Source organism: Pezoporus flaviventris, unplaced genomic scaffold, assembly GCF_033815535.1.
Source record: "Pezoporus flaviventris isolate CSIRO_AGI_PZ_B2104156 unplaced genomic scaffold, CSIRO_AGI_Pfla_v1 ptg000097l, whole genome shotgun sequence".
NCBI lineage: Eukaryota > Metazoa > Chordata > Aves > Psittaciformes > Psittacidae > Pezoporus > Pezoporus flaviventris.
In genome coordinates this window covers 6,437,240-6,460,118 of record NW_026892645.1, presented here as the reverse complement: position 1 = coordinate 6,460,118, position 22,879 = coordinate 6,437,240, and the positions used below count along the sequence as shown (strand labels likewise).

The following is a 22,879-nucleotide window of genomic DNA, read 5'->3' as shown; positions in this document are numbered from 1 at the left end:
ACGTGGGGAGGGGACAGGGGCGAGGGGACACCGGGGTCTGGTCCCCGAGTTCCTGCTTTGCTGGCAGAAATCGCCATGGTTGGGGTGAAGCCTCCCCATAGCAATGTCCACTTGTGGGTGCAGAACGGGTGGGTTTGGGGCTGTTTGGGGCCAAGGCTGCGAGCACAGGGAGCAAGGGCCAGAGCAGTAACGGGCATCCTGGACACCGGGACCGCCAGGTGCTCCCTGGGGATGGGGGACAACACAGACACCATAACCCTGCTGGTCCTAGGGTTCTCTGTCCCGCAGGGAGACACCCGTATGGGGCACCCAAAGGTGCCCCAGCATGAGAGAAGAGCTGGTGACAGGGGCTTCCATTGGCAGTGATGGCAGCTGGCTGTCACCCCATGGGGCACAGGGAGGGCAGGAGCTGAGCCCCAGATGTGCATGGCAGGGCCCTGTCTGCAGGGCAGGACTCTCCTCCATAGGGATGGCACCCTCCTCCATAGGGCTGGTACCCTCCTCCATAGGGATGGCACCCTCATCCATAGGGCTGGTACCCTTCTCCATAGGGATGGCACCTTCATCCATAGGGCTGGTACCCTTCTCCATAGAGATGGCACCTTTGACAAAGGCTGGCACCTTCATCCATAGGGCTGGTACACTCCTCCATAGGGCTGGCACCTTCATCCATAGGGCTGGCACCCTCCTCCATAGGGCTGGCACCCTCCTCCATAGGGCTGGCACCTTCATCCATAGGGCTGGCACCCTCCTCCATAGGGCTGGCACCCTCATCCATAGGGCTGGCACCCTCCTCCATAGGGCTGGTACCCTCCTCCATAGGGCTGGCACCCTCATCCATAGGGCTGATACCCTCCTCCATAGGGATGGCACCCTCATCCATAGGGCTGTCACCCTCCTCCATAGGGATGGCACCCTCATCCATAGGGCTGTCAGCCTTGACAAAGGCTGGCACCTTCATCTGTAGGGCTGGCACCCTCCTCCATAGGGCTGGCACCTTCATCCATAGGGCTGGCACCCTCATCCATGGGGCCATCAGCCCTGTCCAGGACTGACTTCCTCCTCTATGGCTGTCACCCAAGCGTTTTGGGTGCTCTGTACTGCGAGGGCTGTGGGGCAGCAGGAGGGCGGGCAGGGCCAAGGGCAGGGCCAGGAGCAGACGATGACAGCGATGGGGAGGAAGTGCCATGGAGCGATGAGTGACTGCGAGGGGGGGCAGGAAGGGAGGGCGGGCAGGGAAGGGCTTCACAGTTATAAACTGGTCCCTCTCGTCCCTGCGCCTCCGAGCGGCGCGGCCATGGCCGAGGGGCAGAAACGAGGGGGCTTCAGGAAGTTCAGTAAGCGGCTGTGGGGCGGGATGGGGTGGGACGGTGTGGGGTGGGGTGGGTGGGCACCTGCCCAGGATGGAGTGGATGGGGATGTGTGAGAGTGAATGTGAGTGTGAGTGATTGTGTGTGTGAGAGTGAATGTGAGTGTGAACATGAGACAGTGACTGTGTGTGTGTGAGTGAATGTGAGTGTGAAACAGTGAGTGTGAATGTGAGTGTGAGAGAGTGATTGTGAGTGTGAGTGATTGTGTGTGTGAGAGTGAACGTGAGTGTGAAACAGTGTGAATGTGTGAGACAGTGTGTGAGTGATTGTGTGTGAGAGTGAATGTGAGTGTGAAACAGTGAGTGTGAATGTGAGTGTGAGACAGTGATTGTGAGTGTGAGTGATTGTGTTTGTGAGAGTGAATGGGAGCGTGAGACAGTGATTGTGTGTGTAAGAGTGAATGTGAGTGTGAAACAGTCAGTGTGAGAGAGTGATTGTGAGTGTGAGTGATTGTGTGTGTGAGAGTGAATGTGAGTGTGAGACAGTGTGAGTGTGAGTGTGTGTGTGAGAGTGAATGTGAGTGTGAAACAGTGAGTGTGAATGTGAATGTGAATGTGAATGTGAATGTGAATGTGAATGTGAATGTGAATGTGTGTGTGCTCACACGCTCCCTGTGTCGCTCCAACCCGGGTACATCAGGAGCTGAAGCAGGCTCTGCTCTCATTAGGAAGCTCATTTGGGTGAGGGTCTTTGAGGGGTCTCCATCCCCAGCGCTGGGGCTGAGCTCGGGTGCTGCTGGCTCAGGAGCTGGGTACCGGGATGCACGCAGGGGGATGCCCAATAGGGTTTGGGGGGGTCCTCACTCCCCAGATCACATCCTAAGGGGTGCACCATCAGGGGTGCAAGCCGGGGGCGTCCAGGACCCATACAAAGGAGCTGGGTGGGAGCCTGGGAGCGCATTCCCGGCTTCTGCTCCCGGAGGAAGCGCTGGTACCCATCGGGAGCGAGCTCTGCTCTTTCTCACAGCCCCGGGGGCGGCTGCTGTGGCCTTCACCCCGCTTCCCAGCGCCGGGCTGAGCGGGAGCGGCCTCTGCTGCTCTCTGCATTCCTGCGCGGCGCTGGCGCTGGGGGGAGGCCGGTCCTTGCGTTCCCCAGGGACCCTTCCACTGGCAAAACCCACGTCCCCATCGCAGCTGGGATCGGCCTTTACGGTGGGAGGTGGGAAACCTCCCCAGCGCTGCCTTTCCCACCCCGCAGCAGCCCTGGGAGCAGCCCTGCGGAGGATGCTCGGACTCGGAGGGGATGCTCAACCCAAAGCAGTTTTGCCTTTAACTTCACTCAGGCCATCAGGTTTCTAACATATAGAAACGCTTTTTGGCTGATGCAGCCCCTGTGTGGCTATGGGGATGCTCTGCAGAGCCCATGGCTGGTGTCAGGGGATGTGGGTCCATGAGCTCCTCGCACAGCACAGCCGCAGCGCGCTGCTTCCTGCCACAGCAAACTCTCGCTGCCTGCAGGGGAAGAGGGTTTGCAGAGCCCCGGGGTGTCACAATCATTGCAAAACACCCCCCCTCCTCCCGAGGCAGCCGGAGCACAGCAGTGAAACCCTGCCCTGCAGAGCCTGCATCACCCCGTGTGCCACCGTCCTTGTGCAGGCTGCACGGCTTGGGGGCACACAGAGCGGGGCCGGGGCCGAGGTGTGACATGAAACCTGCCTGCTGCGGGTGTGCACACTGCTCTGTGAGAGCTGGGTGCTTGCAGGTGGCTGCGAGGAAGTGGGGAAGTCAGCTCCTGCCCGCAGCCGCGGTCATGGCCGGTTCCTGCTCTGCCGTGCAGAGCATCACAGAATGGTTCGGGTTGGAAAGAACCTTTAAATCATCCAGTTCCAACCCCCCGCCACGGGCAGGGACACCTCACGCTAGAGCAGGTTGTTCCAAACCCCATCCAACCCGGCCTTGAACACACACATGGACCCCATCCGCTGGGGAGATGGGGTGTGTCCCATGCTTTCACCCTATATAGGGCAGGGGATATGCCCTGTGGGGCTGCCCTGATGCTCCAGGGATGGGCACAGCCCTGCCCAGAGTCCCCAGTGGGAAGCAGAGAGGCGGCGGGGCAGGAGAAGGAGATCTGGAATCATTCCTGGCACTCCCTGGTGTGCTCACCAGGGCTGGGTGGTTCTTCCTCTGCCTCTACAACAGGGAAACGCTGCAGTTGGGTTTGCCAAGGCACAGGGGTTGTTTGCTCCCTAAGGGATACCCCAAGCAGCATCACATCCACCCAAGGCCGCAGGGATGTCCTGCTGGGCTGGGACTGGAGATGCAGGGTGTAACAGGGCTGACATCAGGCTGCACCATGGCACAGTGCCCCATGCACACCCCAGCCCAGGACCTCACCCTCACACCATGCCACCAATAACCCCACATGCGTCTCTCCCCTCTCCTTGCCAGAGTTCTTCAAGTTCAAAGGCTTCGGGAGCCTGAGCAGCATCCCCCGGTCCTTCACCCTCCGGCGTGTGTCCGTAGCCCCCAGCACTCCCGAGAGCCTGGGACCGTGTCTCCCTCCTTCCCATGGCTTCCTGGAGGAGCCCTTCGACAGCACCCAGGATGATCTCAACACCATGCCCAAGAGCCCCGGGCCCTATGCCCGGTCATCAGACATGTACAGCCACATGGGCACCATGCCCAGGATCAACCTGGGCAAGGCGGGGAAGAGCCAGGGAAAAGCCAAGAGTAGCCAGAGCTGCCGGAATAATGGGATCCCCAGTAACAAGCCCCTGCTCCCCAGCTCCAAGATGTCCATCACCCCTGATCTGGGCACAGATTCACCCTCAGCCACTGGGCAAACAGAGCAGGAGGCGGAAAAGGCTCAACCCATGGACGCTCCAGTGATGACCAGGATGGAGCAGGAGCCTGCAGGGAGTATCTCCTGCCCCGGGATGGAGGCACCGAGCCTGGACCCAAATCCCAGCCAAACCCCGAGCCCTGATGCAGCAGCAGGATTGGAAACCACTGATGGCGATCAAAAGGGGCAAGAGCATCCCAGCGAGATCTCCCCAGACAGGTACAGCCCCATTGGGTTTGCTGAGCCTTCCTATGGGACCCCTTTTCCCCCCCCCCCCCCCCCCCCCCCCCCCCGGCAAGGGGACGGGGCTGGGACACAGAAGGGATGCAGCTGGCACTGCCGGAGCACTCCGCACCATGGCCAGGTCAGCGGCTCCATGGGAGCGAGGTTTCCTGTGGGATTTCTGCTCCCTCCCGTTTCCGGATGGGGTGGAAACATCTCCGAGCCCCGCGCAGCCCAAGCGTCCTTTTGTCCTGCCAGCGGTTCTGCTCCAGGGTTGGGATGTGCTGCGAAGAGCTCGGACCTGCACCGTCCTGACCCCATCCACCCCTCACTCTCATCTCTTCCATCCCTTCCATCCTTATCCCTTCATCTTTATTCCCCTCCCCAAGTGGCGCTCCCTCTCTCCAGGCACAGGGGCTACCCCAAAACCCACCGCCCTGTCCCCATTTCCATCACTTGCCATTAAACCCCCAGTTCCGGGCACAAATCCCTGCCTTCAAATTCCCACCCTCAGGGGAATTTGGGGGCTCAGCACTTACAAATGGGGGTTGGGCCTTTTGGAAGGTTTTCACCTCAGAATCAACAAGAAGATTTATAACCTCCTGCCCATCACCTGGGTGTCTGGGCACAAGGAGCCACCAGTGTCCCCAGCAGCGTGTATGGCACTGAGGGCACGGGTGAAGGTACCAACTGCAAACCTCCTCCCAGCACAAGCTCCCATCGGATCGCCCCTTCCCAAACCCGACTCTTTCCCCACTCCGGTGCCTCCTGCTCCCTCCGTTCTCCCCATCCCACCGCGGAGCTGAGCTCTCCGTGCCCCAGCACCGAGCGTTGGTGAGGCCCCCGGAGCGGGATGAGGAGCGGTGGGAGCCGGGCCGGGCCGGGCGCGCATTCCGAAGGGAGGGCCGGAGGAGGAGGGCCGGGACGGGAAGGAGGAGGAGGGTCCGCACCGCCCTGCGCGCCCCCGGGTCCCAACGCTCAGTGCGAGGCGGGAGAACGCCGGGGAGAGCTGGTCCCCATCGCGGTGATGACAGCGGTGGGCAGGAGGTTCCCTGCGCTGGGACAGGGCAGGTGAGGTTCCCCCCCGGCACCCCGGAGGGGACCGGCAGGGAGAGGCGGGGAAGGGGCGAGCACAAAGCTCGGACGTGGTGGGTTCGCATCGGCTGCCGACACCGCAGCCAGACCCGGGGGGGGGGGGGGGGGGGGGATGGAGGTTTGGGGGGTCTGCAGCAGCGCCACGTCCTCTGTGAGCACGGAGACCCAGCAGTGGCACAGGGTCCCTATAAAGGGTGCATGGGGCTCCCCCAGAAGTGACTTGAGTCACTGGGCTGGGAGCTGTGTGTGTGGTCACCGGGTGTCTTGGCTCTGGACTCGAGTCCCCAGAACTCAATAGCCAAACGTCTTCTAGCATCATCTGGTGATGGGTGTATCCGTGCTGTTTGCCAGGGAAACTGAGGCACCAGAGCAGGACTTGGCATCAAGGGCACTTCTGTGCTCTGCTTGGAGTCCCCCAAAACCTCTGCCTTAGGGAGCAGTCGCCTGCCGGAGCCAGCCCCATGGCCGGGCCCTGCTGTGGGGCTGGCGGAAGCAGGACCGGGACAGTGCCGCGCCCCAGCCCTTCCTCCTGTTGCAGGCACATCCCTGGGGATGGGGACATTCTGTCCCCGCCAGCCCGTGTCGGGGGCCAGAGCCAGCTTCCCAGCACGGGGCGAGCCTGTGCAGAGGGACCAAAGCAGCGTGGTGGGGGGAACAAGGGTGGCTCTGGGGCGGATATTGGCTTGGGTGGGGAGGATGGTGGTGAGAGACAGCATGGCCTCAGGATGCCCAAGGGAGGGCTCGCCCGTGGGTGTTCCCTGCAGGATCAGGCCCTCCATTGCACCGCCATGGGACAGGGAGCAGCACCCAGCCCGTGGAGCTGCTCAGAGCAAGGCGGTGGCCGTGACGCCGATAGGGACACGGTGACTAACGGGAGATGACCCACAGCAGGTCACAGAGCGGATGTGATTTGACTTCCCTCCATGCATGGGGCACGGGAAGCGCTGCTTCCCGCAGGGCTCTGCCAGCCAAAACCTGAGATAAGGCAGCTCTGCGGAGGGGGAAACTGAGGCACCAAGTGCCCAGAATTGGTTCTCCAGCACTGGTGTCCAGGGATGAGCAGACCAGGGCTGGATCCACACCATTATCCTGGATTGCTCCCAGCACCCAGCCCGGACCTCGGCACGTGTGGAAATCACTGCGATGCCTTCCCAATCCCAAAAGGAGCATCCCAAAGCCCCGCTCCCCATTGCCGCTGCCGCGGTGCCGTGTCCCAGCCATGGCCGCGCTCCAGAGGCAGCCCTGGAATTTCTCCCAGGCGCTCGCTGCCCCCAAAAATGCCGTTTCCTGCAGGAATGCGCAGCACCGGGGGGGGGGGGGGGCTGCGGCCCCAGCTGCTGCCCTTCCCCGGCACTGGGGCCTCCGCAGCGTCTCCCAGCTGCTCCCATGCTCCCGATTTCCTGCCCGGAGGCCCCCATCCTCCTGCCGGCTTTTCTCACGGCTCTCGCAGCTCCAGGCGGCTCCGTGGCTCCATGAGAGCGCCGGCGAGGGCCCGCGGCCCGTTGCCAGGCCCTTTATCCCCTTCCGAGCCGGGCAACGGGGATGCTGGTTCACCAGTATGGGATGGGAGGAGTGGGTCCTGCTGGGCACACCAAGGGGTTCATGCTCAGCCCAGCAGGACCCACTGTGATGCACCGGTGCATGTCCAGCGTGGCAGCGGTCACCTCCTCTGTCCCCGCTTCCCTTTGGGTGACTGATTTCTGAGCCAGCAGGAACCATCCCCAGCCTGGAGGGATCCACAGAGGAGGAATTCTGCTCCCTAGGGATGGCACCAGTGTGGATCCCAGGAGGGGTTTGTGTGCAGGGCCCCAGCAGATCCCGGTATGAGGCAGGGGTCCTATGGCTGTAGGCACCAGATGGAGCAAGGCTGCTCCTGGCAGAGAAGGGGCATCCTGGGGCTGTGGTTCCCTGGGATTTGGTTGTTTCTTAGCCTTGTGCTGGCATCCCAGGGCCTGAGCACCCTGTGCTCCTGACCTCAGCAAGCAGTGGGATGTCCATGCTGCAGCTTGGCGCTATAGAGGTGACAGATACAGGATTCTGGTTAAAGACATCTGGAGTTCTGTATTTCATTCTGAAAAGCAGGACCTCAGGGTAGTGCATCCCAGCTGTTACAGCCTCTTTCCTGTGTTGTTCCCTTTGGATTCATCCATACAGACACATACCTCAACCTACAAGAGCACAAAAAGCAGCAGTAGCATTTGCTTCCTGCTCAGGAAGGAGCAGGGGCCATCTGTCCCCATGAAATGATGGTAAAGAAGCTGCGGGATCAGCAGGGTTGTTGTGGTTGTCAGTAGGGCTAAGATTGAACGTGTCACCAAGGAGAATGGGATCTTCTATTGCCCGTGTGCTGGGAGGGCAAAGCTTGCAGTCACAGCCAGGACGCCGCAGTTCACCCTGGTTTCAGTGGGGTTTGGTTTCCATGGGGCTGCACAAGGAACAGTCAGAAGCTCGCGTCTGGGTGCTGTGTCCCAGCAGCAGCCTATTGGGAACGCAGCTCTGCCACTGGAAGCAGGGCACAGGGCCCCTCACCTCGGCATGAACCCCCCTGCACCGTGACCTGCGGGGACCCCAGCCTGGCAGCTGGGTCTCAGCTCACACGGTCCCAAGCAGATCTGGGGCAAGATCCCCTGAAAAGGCCCCATTCTTCCCTGATCGCATTAGGGAGGTTAAACCCTGCGCTGAGAGCGGGCACGGGGTCGGCAGGAACAGTGCTGGGACCTGGGAACCTCTCCTAAATCCATGCCCCTGCTCTCAGCCCCATGGCAAAAGGGGTACAAACCCCCACTCCCCACAGCTCTGCCACCACCGTTTTGACTTAACTGACTCCATTCACTGCCCTTCACTTACGTGTTTCCATTTCTTCCCTTCTTCCCAGCCACCACGATGGCCTGGAGTCCGGCAGCGAATACGTGAAGGTAAGACACTGAGCCTGCTCCTATGGGTGACAGTAGTAGAGGGGCTGGTTGGGTCCTACCCCAGCACGGGTGCTCAGCTCTGCATCCCCATCCCACCATTCTGGACTCTCTCTTTGACCCTGGCTGCTGGAAGCAGCGAGGCCGAGGCAGGCAGAGGACCCATGGTCCCTATGTGGTACCCTGCTGCTGCTCCCACAGCAGCTGCCTGTGCGTCACGATCCCATCACTTGTGAACGCTGCAGACGCAGGGGCAGCCTCCTCCCTCTGCCTCCACGTAGCGAAACGGAAGGGTTTTGAGCCACTTTCGTGGCTGTCACATGAAAGTCGGTGTAAATCTCTCCAAATCTCTTGCTTATCCTCCAGCAAACTATTAACATTCCTGAGGACTCTTCATGTCTGGCCAGAAATTCATTAGCGAGGCGCCTGGCTCTGGAGGAGAGCAGCCCTTTCGCAGGAGGCTGCTGGCACAATGGGAGCCGGGCGGGAGCAGAGGAAGGGTGGCAGGGATGCTCTGTGGTTTGGGGATGGAGCACCAAAAACCTGCTCCGGTGGTGGATGCCATGCAATGGCCTTTAGAGAGGTGGTTTGAGGAAGGCTGGAGCCCTTTGAGTCCGGTTAGCTGATGGGATTTAATGAGCTGGGCAGATGTGGTTGTTGAGAAATGACTTGAGGTGGCCCTGTGTGTGTGTGTGCACCCAGAGGCGGGTGCATTTTATGGCTGCTAATAGACTGAACCAGCATAGATATGGAGCAATGGGTACGGCTTTGCTTTTGGGATCTGAGCTCTTTCTGGTGAGCATTCCCTACTCTCCAGGCAGATCCCAGACCCAAGCTTGGTGGCCTTTATTTCCCACCCATGGTGTTGACAGAGCCCGTGGGCTGTGATTTATTCACCACTTCCCTTTGGTCAGGGAAGCAAGTGATGGCTGCAGTGACAGCAGCTATTTTAGTCAAATAAGTAATTAGCTGGAGTGTGAGTGACCGGGATGATGGGGGCACTTGGGCTGATTGCAGGCGCTGGGCTTGGCTGGGAGCCCGTGCAGCTGCAGAGCGCTCAGCACCCCGCAGCATTCAGCCCCAGGGCTGGATGGGAAGGTGGCTGCTGTAACTGGGATCCTTTAGGGCTGGGACCCGCCACTGGAATAAGTCCCTGCTTTGTGACTGGGATGGAAACAAGCAGAGGGGACAAAGACAGGGAGGAAAGAGACAGTGAAGGAGAGAATGAGGAGGAGAGGATGTTCTGCAAAGCCCGTGTGAGCAAAGGTCCAGATGTGCACAGAGGTACCACCAACCATCAGCCCTCAAGCTTCAGCCACAAACCAGCCAGGGCCAGCTCTCCCATCACCAAGCCTGCCGTGATTAGAGGTGCAGCCAGGAGCCAGGCAGGGTCGGAAGCCGGGATCAATAAGAGCTCGGTAATTAACGTGCTTTAATGATAGCCTCAGGGTTGGTGTTTCCAAGCTGCCTGGGGGATCCATGCTCCTGGCTCCATTTGCGAACATCCCACCCAGCCACCTCGGCCCTGGTGTTACCCTTCAGGAGAGCAGCAGTGGGTAAAGCTGTCCCATGTCCCTGCAGTCGGAGGTTTTCAGCTTCCCCTGCAGAGGGGCAGCCGGGAGCATCACCCCATGTGGCTCCCGCTTGCTCCCTCACTGAGAGCCTTGGAAGGAAACCACAGAGCCCGTCGCGGGGGAGAAGCCTTGGCAAGGGGATGAGTCACCATCGAATCCTGTTGGAGCAGCCTCTTCTTGTGCGCTGCCATCTGGTCTGTCCCTGAGCCCCAGGCAAGAGAAGCGCCCGTGCTCCCACCCTGTCCCAGTTGGTCCATGAGCACCCAGTTCCACGCTGCCTCCCTTTCCAGCCCTGTCCTGCTGCAGACCCGTGCTGCTCCCTGTCTCCTCCTCTCTCCTGCTAAAGCAGGGGCAGCGCGGGGCCCGGCGAGCGCCTCCGAGCTTCCTTTGTTCTGCGCGGAGGAGCTGCTCCGGGGACCTGTCTCTCATCAGCCCCGGCTGCTGCCTCCCTGCCTGGGGATGCGAGGGGCTCGTCTGAATTAATGAGAGGGGAGGCTGCAGGGTTCTGCTCTTTGTGGCGGCAGGGAAGCCTCTCCCAGCTCACAGCATCCCCTGAGGTGAGGGTACACCAGGAGGCACCGGGGGGCTTGGATGCTTTGTGGACGGGAGGGTAAAGCTCCCTGTTGGCATGGCCAGATCCATGTGCCAACGCAGGACAGCCCTGGAAGGGGACGGGACAAGGGGGTGCAGAGCTCACTGCGGGTGCTGGAGGACCCCTGCCCCTGCCTGTGTGCAATGGGTTCAGGCGGGGATATTGAGAGCCAGGGCTGGAGCGATGCTTTGAGTCATCAGCGCTGCCTCGCACATCCCATACATGAAACCGTGGCCTTAATTAAACCAAAGCGGAGCTTTAATTAAACACAACTCGGAGATAGCCTATGTGGGAAGCAGGCAGCCAGCTTCCCTCAGCGAGGCACACACCGGGGTGTCCCTCAGAAGGACATCACCAGGAAGGGGTGTAAGAGGGGACGAGGCTGTCCCTGACCCGTGTGTGTCACCGGGGAGAGCAGATGGTTTGGGATGGGGAGCTAAGGGGTGACAAAACCCCTCAGGGGGGATGAATCCCTCCTGAGGAGCTGGGTCCCCTCAGAGGAACCAGTTCCCTTCAGGGCCGTTGGATCCCCTCAGAGGAGCTGGTTCTCCTTAGTGGTGCTGGTTCCCTTAAGGATGCAGGGAGCGGGGATGTCTGCTGCCCTCTAAGGACCAGGTTCCCCTCAGGGATGCTGGTTTCCCCCAAGGATACCAGTTCCCCTCAGAGGACCCAGATCCCCTCAGGGGTATCCGGTCCCCTCAGAGGACCCGGTTCACCCTCAAAGGACCCGGTTCCCCTCGGGAATGCCTGGTCCCTCCAGAGGTACCGGTTCCCCGGGGGCCCGATGCGGGCGGGTGCGGGCGGCCCCGGGGGGGCGTTCCGGGGCGGAGCTGCGGTGCGGGTCCCGCCTCCCGCTGCCGACAAGGGATGAGGTAATCGGGGAAGCGGCTGAAATTGAAGCCCGGCGGCGGCGGCGGCGGCAGCGGAGGTGCAGCCCGGGCCGGGGCAGCCCGGGCCGGGCGCGCCGCGCCATGACGGAGCGGTGCAGCCTATGGAGCGCTCTGTCAGCGGCAGCATGCTGCTTCTACCGCGGCTCCTTCATGCAGGTGCAGGTGAGCGCGGGGACCGGGCAGCGTGGGGAAGGACGGCGGGAGGGGGACGCGGGGTAACCCCGGGCACTGGGGGAGCAGGGGGAGAGCGGGTTCCAACCCGCGGCCCCGCTGTCCCCCGCGCTGGTCCAGGAGGCAGCGAGCGGGGCAGAGCTCAGCCCCCTCCGAGCCATGGGAGCAGGGCGGCCGGTTCTCCCTGCAGCGCACTTGTGAAGGGAGCCCTCACCCTTGGCAGAGCTCGTTTAGCATCCCCCGAGTGATGCCGTGTGCTGGGGAGCATCACTGAGCACACAGAGCCCCAGCGCAGGTGAGCGCACGGCTCCCTGGCCTGGGTGTCTGTGTGTGTGCCCCACTGCACAGGTCTGACTGGTGGGATGCATCCGTCACCCGTCCTGGGGTGCTCCCAGCACCGCCGCTCTCTGGGCATGAGTGTAGGTGTCCTATTTTTGGACGCTGGCATTTGCACAGCGCTAGGAATTGGGTTCTCTCATTTACTCAATTAAAGAGCAAAGGTGTTTAAGGCTGCAAGAGCCAAGCAGGCTCTGAGCTGAAGCAAGAGCTGTAGCGTACTGCAAGTTAGAAAGGAGCTGGCAGCCAAGAAAGCTGGCAGGGTTATTCTGCACCCCTGCTGAGCGAGGTAGGTGCTGAGCCTTAGAGATTATGCTGGGTAAGACGGAGCCCAAGAGCAGCATTTCAAGTCTTGTCATGGTTGCGGTTGATCTCAATGTAAAGCCAGGGATTTTGATCGCTGTTGGGGGCAAAGAGGGAAAGCAGAAGAGCTTCTCCTGGCTGTCCAAAGGCCACCAATGGTACAGGGGGATGTGCCCTAGCGCAGCAGCCCTTGGGCTGCACATGGCAGGGGTTTCAGCAAGCTGCTGTCAGCACAAGGCAGAGACAAGTGGGTGTCTGGCTCTCCTCAAGGATGCGAGAGGGGATGGAGGGCGCTCCATCCCGACCCCAGAAAGAGTTAAAAGTGAAGCCCTGAGTGCTCACCTGGCTCCACCAGATCTTTCACCACCTATTTGTGCCCAAGCGTGCCCAGCAAACACACACTGAAGTCCCCATGAATGACTGGAGCGCTTCCAGCTGACAGCCGCATCCCTGCTCACCGCCAATGGCAGTGCACCCAGCCTGGGAAGCACTGACATCATTTCTGGCCAATAGCAGCTTCGAAAAGGGATGCAGCAGCAGCCGCTGCTGCCGTCTTGGAGTGAGATAAGTAATATATAGATGGATGGAAATGTGTGTGTACCCATGCCCCATCACTGCACCGGAGACCCGCACCCCTGGGGCAGTGATAACAGTGCTCTCCACCACCCCACCACACAACCTGGGGCACTTATCCCACCTTGGAGCATCCAGATGTTCCCAGCCATCAACCCCAGCTGCACCCCACCCCTGCCAGCCAGACATAATTGCTCCAGAGCTGCCACAAAGGAGCACAGACAAGGAGAGAGAAGACCCTGGGGGTCACCAGGACCAGTCCTAGGATGGGTTTTGGATCCCAGGACAAGGATTTTGAGCCTTCAGTGAGGATAATGGAGATGTGGCGTACCCAAGTGGGGTGGACAGATGGGCTGGTGCTTTCTCAGAGGCCGTTTACCTGCCCAGAGTCACTGGGAGACAGGACAAGTCATTTCTTTTCCATGTAAGTATCAAGATGAGGGGGATGGACTGGCTCACAGCACTGAAATACTTCACTGCAGTAGCCCTTTGCCAAGTGCAAATGAAGCAGAGAAGTCCCCTCACACGATTCTGGGGCTTTCCCCCATATGCCTGCTCCCAAGGGCTTCGTAACTCCCATTTCCTCCCAGTTCTGCTTCCCAGGCAGGCAGAGCAGGGGTTGGGAATTCCCTAGCGAGGGTCCCAGTACTGGGTGGGCAGGAGCAGAGCAGATGCGCTCCATGCCCTGGGGTTAGTGAGATGTTATCATGGAGGGGAGGGTGTGAGTACACCTTGCTCTCCAGGCTGACTTCATCCTCAGCTGCGACTCCTCCAGATCTGGGAGGAGGGAGCAGGGAAGCTGCAAATCCCTCCTGTTTCATAACGTTACCTTTGCAAGCAAAGCCAAACGCCAGCTTTGGAAGCTCTCCTCCACACCAGGCACAGTGACAAGCCACTGTTTTACTCATACCACAGCACCCTCCATCCTCCAGCTCTTGCCTTTCCACTGCTAGTTCCAGTCCTTGCATCTCAGCTATGACTGGAGGCACTTCCACCCATAGCCAAGCAGCAGGGAGAGCCAGAGAAGCGGGTAGGGATGGAGAGACCTGGGAATTGCCTCCTCAGTGGGGCTGCCCCCATTGCACGGCAGCACCAGAGGATTCCCCAGCCCTAGGACTGCGAATCAGGGCACTGAACATGATGGAGGAGCTCTCCTTCCTCCAGCCAAGCCAGCTTGGCTGCTGGTTGGGATTCCTCAAGCAGAGCTTGGCATCATCTCTGGCAGCTCCTGAGCTGGTTTGTCTGGTCTGCAGAACCGCTTTAATCCCTATTGCTTCCTACTTAGATGGAAGAAGCCTTGAGGGGGGCAGCACCGCACACTCCAGCTGAGTGCTAGTGGAAGTCAAGGCTTTTCCCCTCACCCATCCCACCGGTATGCAAGGCCTGCCGTCAGGCCGTGCACCTTTGGATGTCCTCTTGGCACAGAGGAGCGTGCCAAGCAGTGCCCTTTTCAGCCCAGACATCCGCTGACACACTGCTGACAGCGCCGGGCTGGGCTGCGCCATGCCAGCACCCACAGCTCGGCACCCAGCCAGCGGGCAGCACATGGGCAGGATGCTCCGGGACGTGCAGGGGGTTGGAAGTGGAGGATGTTAAGGTCCTTTCCAACCCAGACCATTCTATGATCCTATCCTCTCCCCAAACCTCCTGTTCTCTCCTAGCTTAGCACCTGGCTCCTGGCACGGATGCCAAATCCAGGCTTGGAGACGCCGGGCGCCGCTCAGCTGGGTTTGTGTTTGTTATCCTGCCCATTTGCATGGGGAGGATTTGGGGGAAAACCCAGATGTACAACGCGGAGCAGAGCAGGCGCTAATCCCTGCTCCAGGCTCTGCTCCATCAGCGTTAGCCTGCAGAGGCAGGGCAGGCTCCCGGGGGTCCCTCACCGGAGTTTGGGGTGAGCTGAGGGTCCCCATCACTGCTCCGGAGCCAGGGCTGCTGGTGGCAAAGAGGGGTTGTCATGGAAACGGCATCTCCTCGGCCTGGCCCCTCCGCAGGCACCGGACCTCACAGCATCCACCCGCTGCTATTCATTCCTAATGGGGTTCAGTGCCTTTGTCTCCATGGTGCCCCCAGAGCAGCAGAAAGCACTTGGATCCCCGCAGCCCTCGGTCAGGAAGGGACAAGCCACACGTCTGCTGGTCCAGGTCCCTGCAGCTCCAGCACGCAGGGGCTGTGAGCAGAGTTGGATGAACAAGGCTGAGTTCAGTCCATGATGTTCCCATAGGCTGCTGCCTCTGTCCCAGCACCTTTTGACTTGAGAGGAGTTGGGAAGAAGCAGGGACATGTCCAGGCTGGTGAGGGCAAGCCCTGGAGAGCATGGTCCATTACACAGACCCTTGGCAGCCTCCTTGCCTTGCCCAGGCTGGAGCAGGGTCCCAGGACAGCTTTGCTGCCAGATGAATGCAGCTACCACAGGGAATGGAGCATCTTCCCCAGGGATGGGGGGGGACCTGGGGTCAGAGTCCTGCTGAGGGGCTCAGTGGGGTCCCAGGAGCACCCAGAGCAGTGGGTACAAGGCAGGAGAGCAGCGCGGTGCTCTCTGCTTTCCCCTACTCAACTGCCAGAGGGCAGAAGGAATTGACATGGGATGTAAGGATGAGGCACAGGGCAAAGCGGTCAGGTCTGAGGCACTGCCATGGGTCTGCAGCCCCCAGTGCTGCGGGGCACCAGCTTCCATGTAAGGCTGGCCATGAGCGCCAGGCTGCTTCTCCAGCAGTGCCAGCACGGTGTCAGCAGGGTTTCAAGCCTGTGTCTGTCCTCCGAGACGCCAGCAGCATCCTGTCCTAACCAGTGCCAAGGAGCTTGGAACCAGCCTCCAGTGTCCCCTCACACTGGCACTGCCACCAGAGGCGGAGCCAGGCCACCAAGCCACCCTGCTCACGGGAGCAGGACATCCCAGTAGCCACTGGGATGCTGCAGTGGCTACATAGGGATCCAAGCTCCCCAGTCCAAGGCACTGGTGTTGGCATCACAGCATGACTCAAAACTGCTGTGCCAAGCAGGGGAACCAGCCTCATGTACACCCCAAACCCACCCTCGCCTCCAAACAAGCACTGTGCTGCAAGCAGGAATCCTCAGCTGCCCTCTGGGAATGCTGGCCAAGCAGCAGGCAGGGAGCATGGCCAATGGAGACGTGACGCCATCCCTTATCTCTCCAGGGGGAAAAGGAGGAGGCAAATTGCATCCTCCAGGCTCAGGTGCAGCAGCGCTGGTAAAAGCTAATTTCGATGCAGAAGGTTCCCTTTGCATTTGTCATTACTATTCATGCCACCATCAGGCTAAACACAGCGAGTTAACCCTTTGGGTGAGGGAGCACAGCGGATGTTGCACAGAGTGGGGAATAACGCAGCTTTCCTCCTGGAAAACTGCTTCCCACAGCGGTTCTGCCCTGGAGGTGTTTGAGGAGGAGATGGGGTAGGGTTTCTCCTGCCCAACCTCATTCAGCTCTGAGCTGGGGCAGAGGGGCAGCGTGATGGGGACAATCCACCAGGAGACCCTCCAAGTGCTCCTGGTGGCAGGAGCTGACCATCAACAGGCACGTTACCCACCACCATCCCTTGCCACAGGCAGCAATCCTCACTCACAGCTCCAGGTTACCTGTTCCCAGGGACAGGTCTGCTCCTGGCAGATGGCATCACCAGTGGCCATGCCATAGTCCTTGCAAAGGGACCCTGCCAACCCATCCCTTCCCAGCCCCGCACTGGCTGATGCTCTCCTCTCCCCTGTGCAGTTCTCCAAGGAGAAATACATCCTCGACTCCTCACCGGAGAAGCTTCACAAGGAGCTGGAAGAGGAGCTGAAGCTGAGCAGCACCGACCTGCGCAGCCACGCTTGGTACCACGGCCGCATCCCGCGGGAGGTGAGCAGGGGAAGGTGGGTGGCTCCGGGCATCCTTTGCTTGGGCTCATGGAGAGCACCCCAAGGCCACACTGAACCAGCCTGTCCTGATGGGAAGCCTTTGAGCAGGCCGCTTTTCCAGGGGCAAGGGGAACAAAGCAATGCTCCAAGTAACACCCTAATGGAGCATCCACCAGCGTGGCTGTGCCTGAGGAGCTGCCCTGTTCCCTTCCAGGTGTCGGAGAGCCTGGTGCAGAGGAACGGCGACTTCCTCATCCGGGACTCCCTCACCAGCCTGGGTGACTACGTGCTGACGTGCCGCTGGCGCAACGAGCCCCTCCACTTCAAGATCAACAAGGCGACGGCGAAGCCCGGCGAGGGCCATGCCCGTGTCCAGTACCTCTTCGAGCAGGAGAGCTTCGACAACGTGCCCGCCCTCGTCCGCTTCTACGTGGGCAACCGCAAAGCCATCTCGGAGCAGAGCGGGGCCATCATCTACTGCCCCATCAACCGCACCTTCCCCCTGCGCTACCTGGAAGCCAGCTATGGGCTGGGCAATGGGAAGCATGGGGGAGCCCACAGCCCCGCCACACAGAAAGGGGGGCACATCAAGAGGAGGAGCATCACCATGACCGATGGACTCACAGCGGACAAGATCACCAGAGCTGAGGGCTGCCCGAGCAGGTGAGCATCATCCCCGCTTAGCTGGGCAGAGGACCAGCCCTTGGGAAAGAGGAGAGCCATGCTCCCAATGGACAGGGTTTGGGGATCAGTTATGGGAAAGAGACTGGGATAAGAAGCAGTACTCAGCTAGAGCTGTACCAACCCCACTGAGCTACCGCAGCAGATATGGCATTAGCATGCCAGGCCAGAAGCCAGAGGGTGCTTTACAACCACCCAGGCCAGGATTAGCAGCGTGTCAGGGCTTGTCAATGCTGGGAGCTGAGCTTTCCCAGGCGGTTGTGAGGGGGGAGCCAGTCACAGCCACCAAGAGGCCATTTGTTGGTTGGTTTTTGCAGGGCCCTTTTACGTTTAGAGCCCTTTCCATTCAGCTGGAGCATTTGCATCAGCAGAGCTGAAAGCCTGATGGGCAGGAGGAGATGAATGGAGCTGTGCTGATGGGGGTCTGCACCACCACCAGATCACAGCCTCCACAGGGCTGAGCGGCTCACGTTAACCTTGGAGGTGGAGAAGGAGATCCCCTCTGCATCGCTTGCATTTGGCAGCCCCAGGCTGCTCAGAGCCTGGCTGGGGGGGCAGAGCCACGCATAAACCCTCACACCCAGCAGGCAGAGGGGTCCCATCTGCACCTGCATCCCCAGTGGGACACAGCCCATCCCTCTCAGCCCAAGGGCAGGGTGAGAACACACCAATGGGAAACAGGCAAACGGCTGCTATGGCAGGGAGAAGGAGAGCACTCAGACTTCCAGGAGAGCCCAGATCCATCAGTCTGTCCCCATCACTCACGTTTTCCCTAGACCTCTTATCACTGCACTGCTCTCCCATCCTGCTTCCACCACAGAGGCTCAGCACTCAAATCTGAACGCATCACAGCAGCCCACTCCTCACCCATGGCAGTGAGTTACCTGCCATGCCTCCCTGCAACCCTCCCTGTGCACAGCATCTTGTGCAGCACCATTGACACACAGTGTCTGCATCAGGCCACAACTGCTGCCCCACCAGCCCAAGACCTTCTTGCTATGCAGCTGCTTGTGCACGTGTGCTGCAGGTCACCAACCCAGGCACCTCAACACCTCCATCGGTGCCTGCTGGGCTCCAGGGCCAGCTTCCAGGCACTTTCCACCTCTCCTGAGCTTTGTGTCAGAGCAGCAGCTCACCAAACCACCCCAGCACAGCTCTCTGGTGGAAACAAAGCAATGCGTCCATCAGGTACCACTTGCAGCACAACCATAGGAAACCACCCCCAGGCTTCTTTCCTAGGGCCATTTCCCCACAGCACCCTGGAGCCATCCCTTCCCATGTACCTTAGCAGCAGGACATCCATTCCCAGTGATCCACACAACCAAGCTCCCAAAAGGCAGCCCTGCCTCTGCTTTATAAAGGCACTGAGCCCTTCTCCTCCCAGCTGCCTGTAGGGACTTGTTCCAGCTGAGCTCGTTACGGGTTCAGCTCGTTATGGGTGGCTGTGGAAGAAGGTGATGGGGCAGCAAACCCTCATCCCTTGCCCAGCCCCTGTTTGCAGGAGTTAACCCGTCCCATCTGCCCCCTCCCCAGCGTGTCCCTGCCCCACCACAGAGACATCATTCGCAACTGCGCCGTCAGCGTGGACCAGATCCAAGACCTGCACTCCCCGATGTCCCCCATCTCCGAGAACCCAGCATCACCCGCCTACAGCACGGGTAGGCATCACCCCTGCATCCCACTGGGGATGGGGGGACGTGGGTCAGGCTGGGCTTGGCATGGGTGTGATGCAGGGACCTGGGGAGGGGACGGTGTTGGCTGTAAAGAGAAGCCCCAGTGTGTGGTTCTGTGCATGGCAAAGAACTGTCCTGGCAGAGGCCTGGAGCTGGGGCTGGGGCTGGCTGCTGCAGCCGTGGTCCCTACACGTGTGTATCCGATAACAGCATCTCCTCTCCTCCCCACAGTTACCCGGCTAAAGCCCCATGCCTGCCAAACAGCTGGAGCTGCCCCAACCTCTCCAGTCATAAGAAGGTCCAGCGAGCCCCAGCTGTGCCAGGGCAACAGCGGCAAAGCCCTGCCAGACCCTGCCCACAGCTCCCACTCGACTCCGTGCCATGGCTATGCCCGTGCCTCCCCTTCTCCCTCCGTGAACAGCTACAGCGAGCCGGACACGGGGCACTACTGCCAGCTCCATCCCACCTCACCCATGAGCAGGGACCGGCCGGCTCACGACACCAAGCAGCTCCCAACAAAGAGCTACGTGGAGAGGCTAAAGGTGGAGGAAGGACACAGAGGGACTATAGAGAACGGCTCCAGGGAAGCAGAGGCGGCGCAGAGGCTGAAGGGAGAGCTGGACTATGTGGGCTTTGTGCCCCCCACCATGGAAACAACCTCCTCCTTCAACCCCGCAGCCTTCCAGTCCCTGCTTATCCCCATGGAGAACAAGCCTCTGGAGATGGCTGTGCTCAAGAAGGTCAAAGAGTTGCTGGCAGAGGTGGATGTGAAGACGTTGGCCAAACACATCACCAAAGTGGACTGCCTGGTACGGCTGGGGCCAGGCGGGAGGGATGGGCACTGCTGCCCTCCCATCGCTGCGGGATGCACCCCGAGCATGGAGCATCCCTGCTGGGCTCTGCCCTGTGTCAGCCAGGGCAGGCAGAGACTGTGCTGGGGCAAGAGGCTGCTTCAGCCTCTCCTCAATTAACACAGCTCTCATCAGCTCTCCCCTTCCTTGCCAGGTCGCCCGGATACTGGGGGTGACGGCGGAGATGCAGCGGATGATGGGGGTGAGCTCTGGCATGGAGCTGCTCACCCTGCCCCATGGCCACCAGCTCCGCCTCGACCTGCTGGAACGGTACTGCATGGGATGGCACAGCTCCCATGGGACGGCCCCAGCTTGGCACGGGGGGGGGTCCTCTGCACCCCACGGGGTGGAGGAGCCCTGGAGCATCCCCGGAGCATCCCCGTTCCCCCTGCCCTGACCCCACTCTGCGTCTCTCCCCACGGCAGGTTTCACACCATGTCCATCATGATCGCCGTGGACATCCTGGGCTGCACGGGCAGCACGGAGGAGAGGGCAGCCCTGCTCCACAAAACCATCCAGCTGGCAGCCGAGCTCAAGGGCACCATGGGGAACATGTTCAGCTTCGCGGCTGTGATGAACGCCCTGGAAATGACACAGGTACAGGGATGCTCCCTTCATCCTCTTAGCCTGGGCTCAGCCTCTAACACATCCCACTCCCCACATCCTGCAGGCTCTGACACCCATTGGGGTGGGAGAAGAGGGGAAAACACCCAGGGCAGGAGGTGTGGGGTAAAGGCTGCACTTGATCTTAAAGGTCTCTTCCAACGCAGTTGATGCTCTTGATTCCTTGCAAGCAGGGAAGGGGAAGAGCTGTCCCCTCCGCAGAGCACACAGCCCAATCCCGCTGGGATCCAATTGTTTGTCAGCGGTTGGGCTTTTTGTTCAGTGCTGGGCTGTGTTCCTGGGAGGAAATGAATCTGCCCTGCAGTACAATGCACACCAGTCTCAAGGCAGCAGCATCTCCGGGCCACGCTGCTCCCTTTGCGAGACGAAAGGAGATTAAAATCCACTTTTAAATGGAGCCCAGCTGGGAAGTCTTTGCTTCCTGCCCGCACAAAGGAGGTGGAGCTGCCCCCTCCCTGCCTCTCATCTTCAAGGCCGCTGCGGAGCTGCTGTCCTGCGGCACGGGCAGCGGGGACACATCCTGATCCCGGGCTCGGTGCTGGGGATGTGCCTGGTTTGGGGGGCAGCAGGCGCTGCGCTGTGCAGGGATGGGGGGGGGGGCACGGCTCCAGGGCCGGGCTGTGCGCCCCTGGGAGCACCCTGAGATCCCAGAGCTCAGCACCTGCCCCGTGTGCTTCCAGATCTCCCGGCTGGAGCAGACCTGGATGGTGCTGCGGCAGCGGCACACGGAGGGCGCGATCCTCTACGAGAAGAAGCTGAAGCCGTTCCTGAAGAACCTGAACGAAGGGAAAGGTAAAGGGAGGAGCTCCCCTTCTCTTGCCCGCCTGCTCCTTCCCCCTTCATCCACAGCCTCGGTGGAGGGGACGTGTTCGGGAGCTCTGCCCCTCTCCCAGACAGCGCCGGACGCTTCCCTGTGGCTGCGGAGCCACCCCGCAGGGCCCGTTTGGCCTCGGCTGCTCCTTCCTTCCCAAGGAAGCATTTCCTAACTAAACAAACCCAGCGGCAGAGCCGAGCCCTTGCGCTCGCATGGGGATGGGGCAGCGAGTCGGGAGGATGCAAAGCCACATCTCTCCACCATCCAGCCCTCCGCTCCCCATCGCAGCCCTGGCAAACACAGACACAGAGCAGGGACAGCAGCGTTCCCCTCCTGGCACAACCAGGAAGCCCAGCTGGGACGTGCTGGTGTTGAACCAGTGATGGCCTCAGGCACAGCAATAAGGAGCCAAAGCTGCTGCTGTGCTATAGCTGAGCCTTAAGCCCGCTGCCTGGAACAGCCTGACTCCATGGGGAAGGGATGCAGGGGCACAGGGTCCTCACTGTGGCTCTCCCCACAGAAGGGCCGCCGCTGACCAACACCACCTTTCCGCACATCGTGCCCCTCGTGACGCTCCTGGAGCGGGATGAGGCTCTCACAGACAACCCCGAGCCCTGGGAGGCCAGTGACAGCGGCGTGGAGGTGGTTATGGCTCACCTGGAGGCGGCGCGGATGGTGGCCCACCACGGCGGGCTCTACCACACCAACGCGGAGGTGAAGCTGCAGGGTAAGCCATGGGGACACGGAGCCCCTTTCCCTCTGCTCCAGCCCAGGAGCATCCCGTGGGTTCCCCATTATCCCTAGGGACTGACTCTCCCTCTCTGCAGGTTTCCAGGCCAGAGCGGAGCTGCTGGAGATTTTCAGCACCGAGTTCCAGCTGCGGCTGCTGTGGGGCAGCCGTGGGGCTGAGAGCAGCCAGGCCGAGCGCTATGAGAAGTTCGACAAAGTCCTCACTGCCCTGTCCCACAAGCTGGAGCCAGCCGTGCGCTTCAGTGAGCTGTGACCCCCAGCTCCCAGCCTGGTCTATGGGGCGAGGGATGGGGCCAGGAATGTAGCACCAGAAGAGGAGAGATGCCCTGGAAAGTCACTGGGCCGCTGGTCAGCAATACTGAGACAAAGAGGAGGAAAAGCAGGCACCTTCCATCTCCCATCCGCCTCCTCAGGATGCGACAAGAGATGGGGACAGTGTCTGTGCAGGCCCCCATGCAGCCCCAACGAGGTCTTTGACTACACCGTGCTCCTCACTTCGCCCTTTGGTTTCATTTCTTTCCCTCCCCATCTCGCCCAGAGCCGCTGGACCCCACTTGTAAATACATTGTCATGGTCGCTCCTTGATGTACAGACTCGTGAAGGACAGCTCTCGTTGTAAATAGGCTCATCCGTTGTCCTGTAAATACCTGTACATACCCCACGGGTTCGGTTCTTACATACAATAAACTTTTATGCTGTTCCCACGGGGACCCCTTGTCCTGTGGGTATCATTTAAACGAGCCCCGAGACCCCCAGGGAGAGCAGATCCCAGGGCAGGGCCGCTGATGGGGTCTGCAGTGCTGAAC

The 22,879-nt window shown here is 60.6% G+C and overlaps 1 protein-coding gene across 3 annotated transcripts; it reads left to right on the top strand.

The window, feature by feature from the left end:
* The first annotated feature begins 1,202 nt into the window (after window positions 1-1,202).
* Window positions 1,203-22,776, top strand: SH2D3C (SH2 domain containing 3C). Of its 3 annotated transcripts, XM_061476906.1 has the most exons (12): window positions 1,203-1,337; window positions 3,761-4,373; window positions 8,347-8,386; window positions 16,553-16,681; window positions 16,895-17,343; window positions 18,895-19,019; window positions 19,266-19,843; window positions 20,040-20,155; window positions 20,311-20,482; window positions 21,190-21,301; window positions 21,844-22,050; window positions 22,151-22,776. In XM_061476906.1, exons 1-12 carry the CDS (start codon window positions 1,298-1,300, stop codon window positions 22,324-22,326), a joined length of 2,757 nt encoding a protein of 918 aa, XP_061332890.1. In that variant the 5' UTR covers window positions 1,203-1,297; the 3' UTR covers window positions 22,327-22,776. The 3 variants fall into 3 exon arrangements, with proteins under 3 accessions (XP_061332890.1, XP_061332891.1, XP_061332892.1); XM_061476907.1 differs by lacking the exons at window positions 1,203-1,337; window positions 3,761-4,373 and adding an exon at window positions 5,377-5,447; XM_061476908.1 differs by lacking the exons at window positions 1,203-1,337; window positions 3,761-4,373; window positions 8,347-8,386 and adding an exon at window positions 11,400-11,601.
* The last annotated feature ends 103 nt before the right edge of the window (window positions 22,777-22,879 follow it).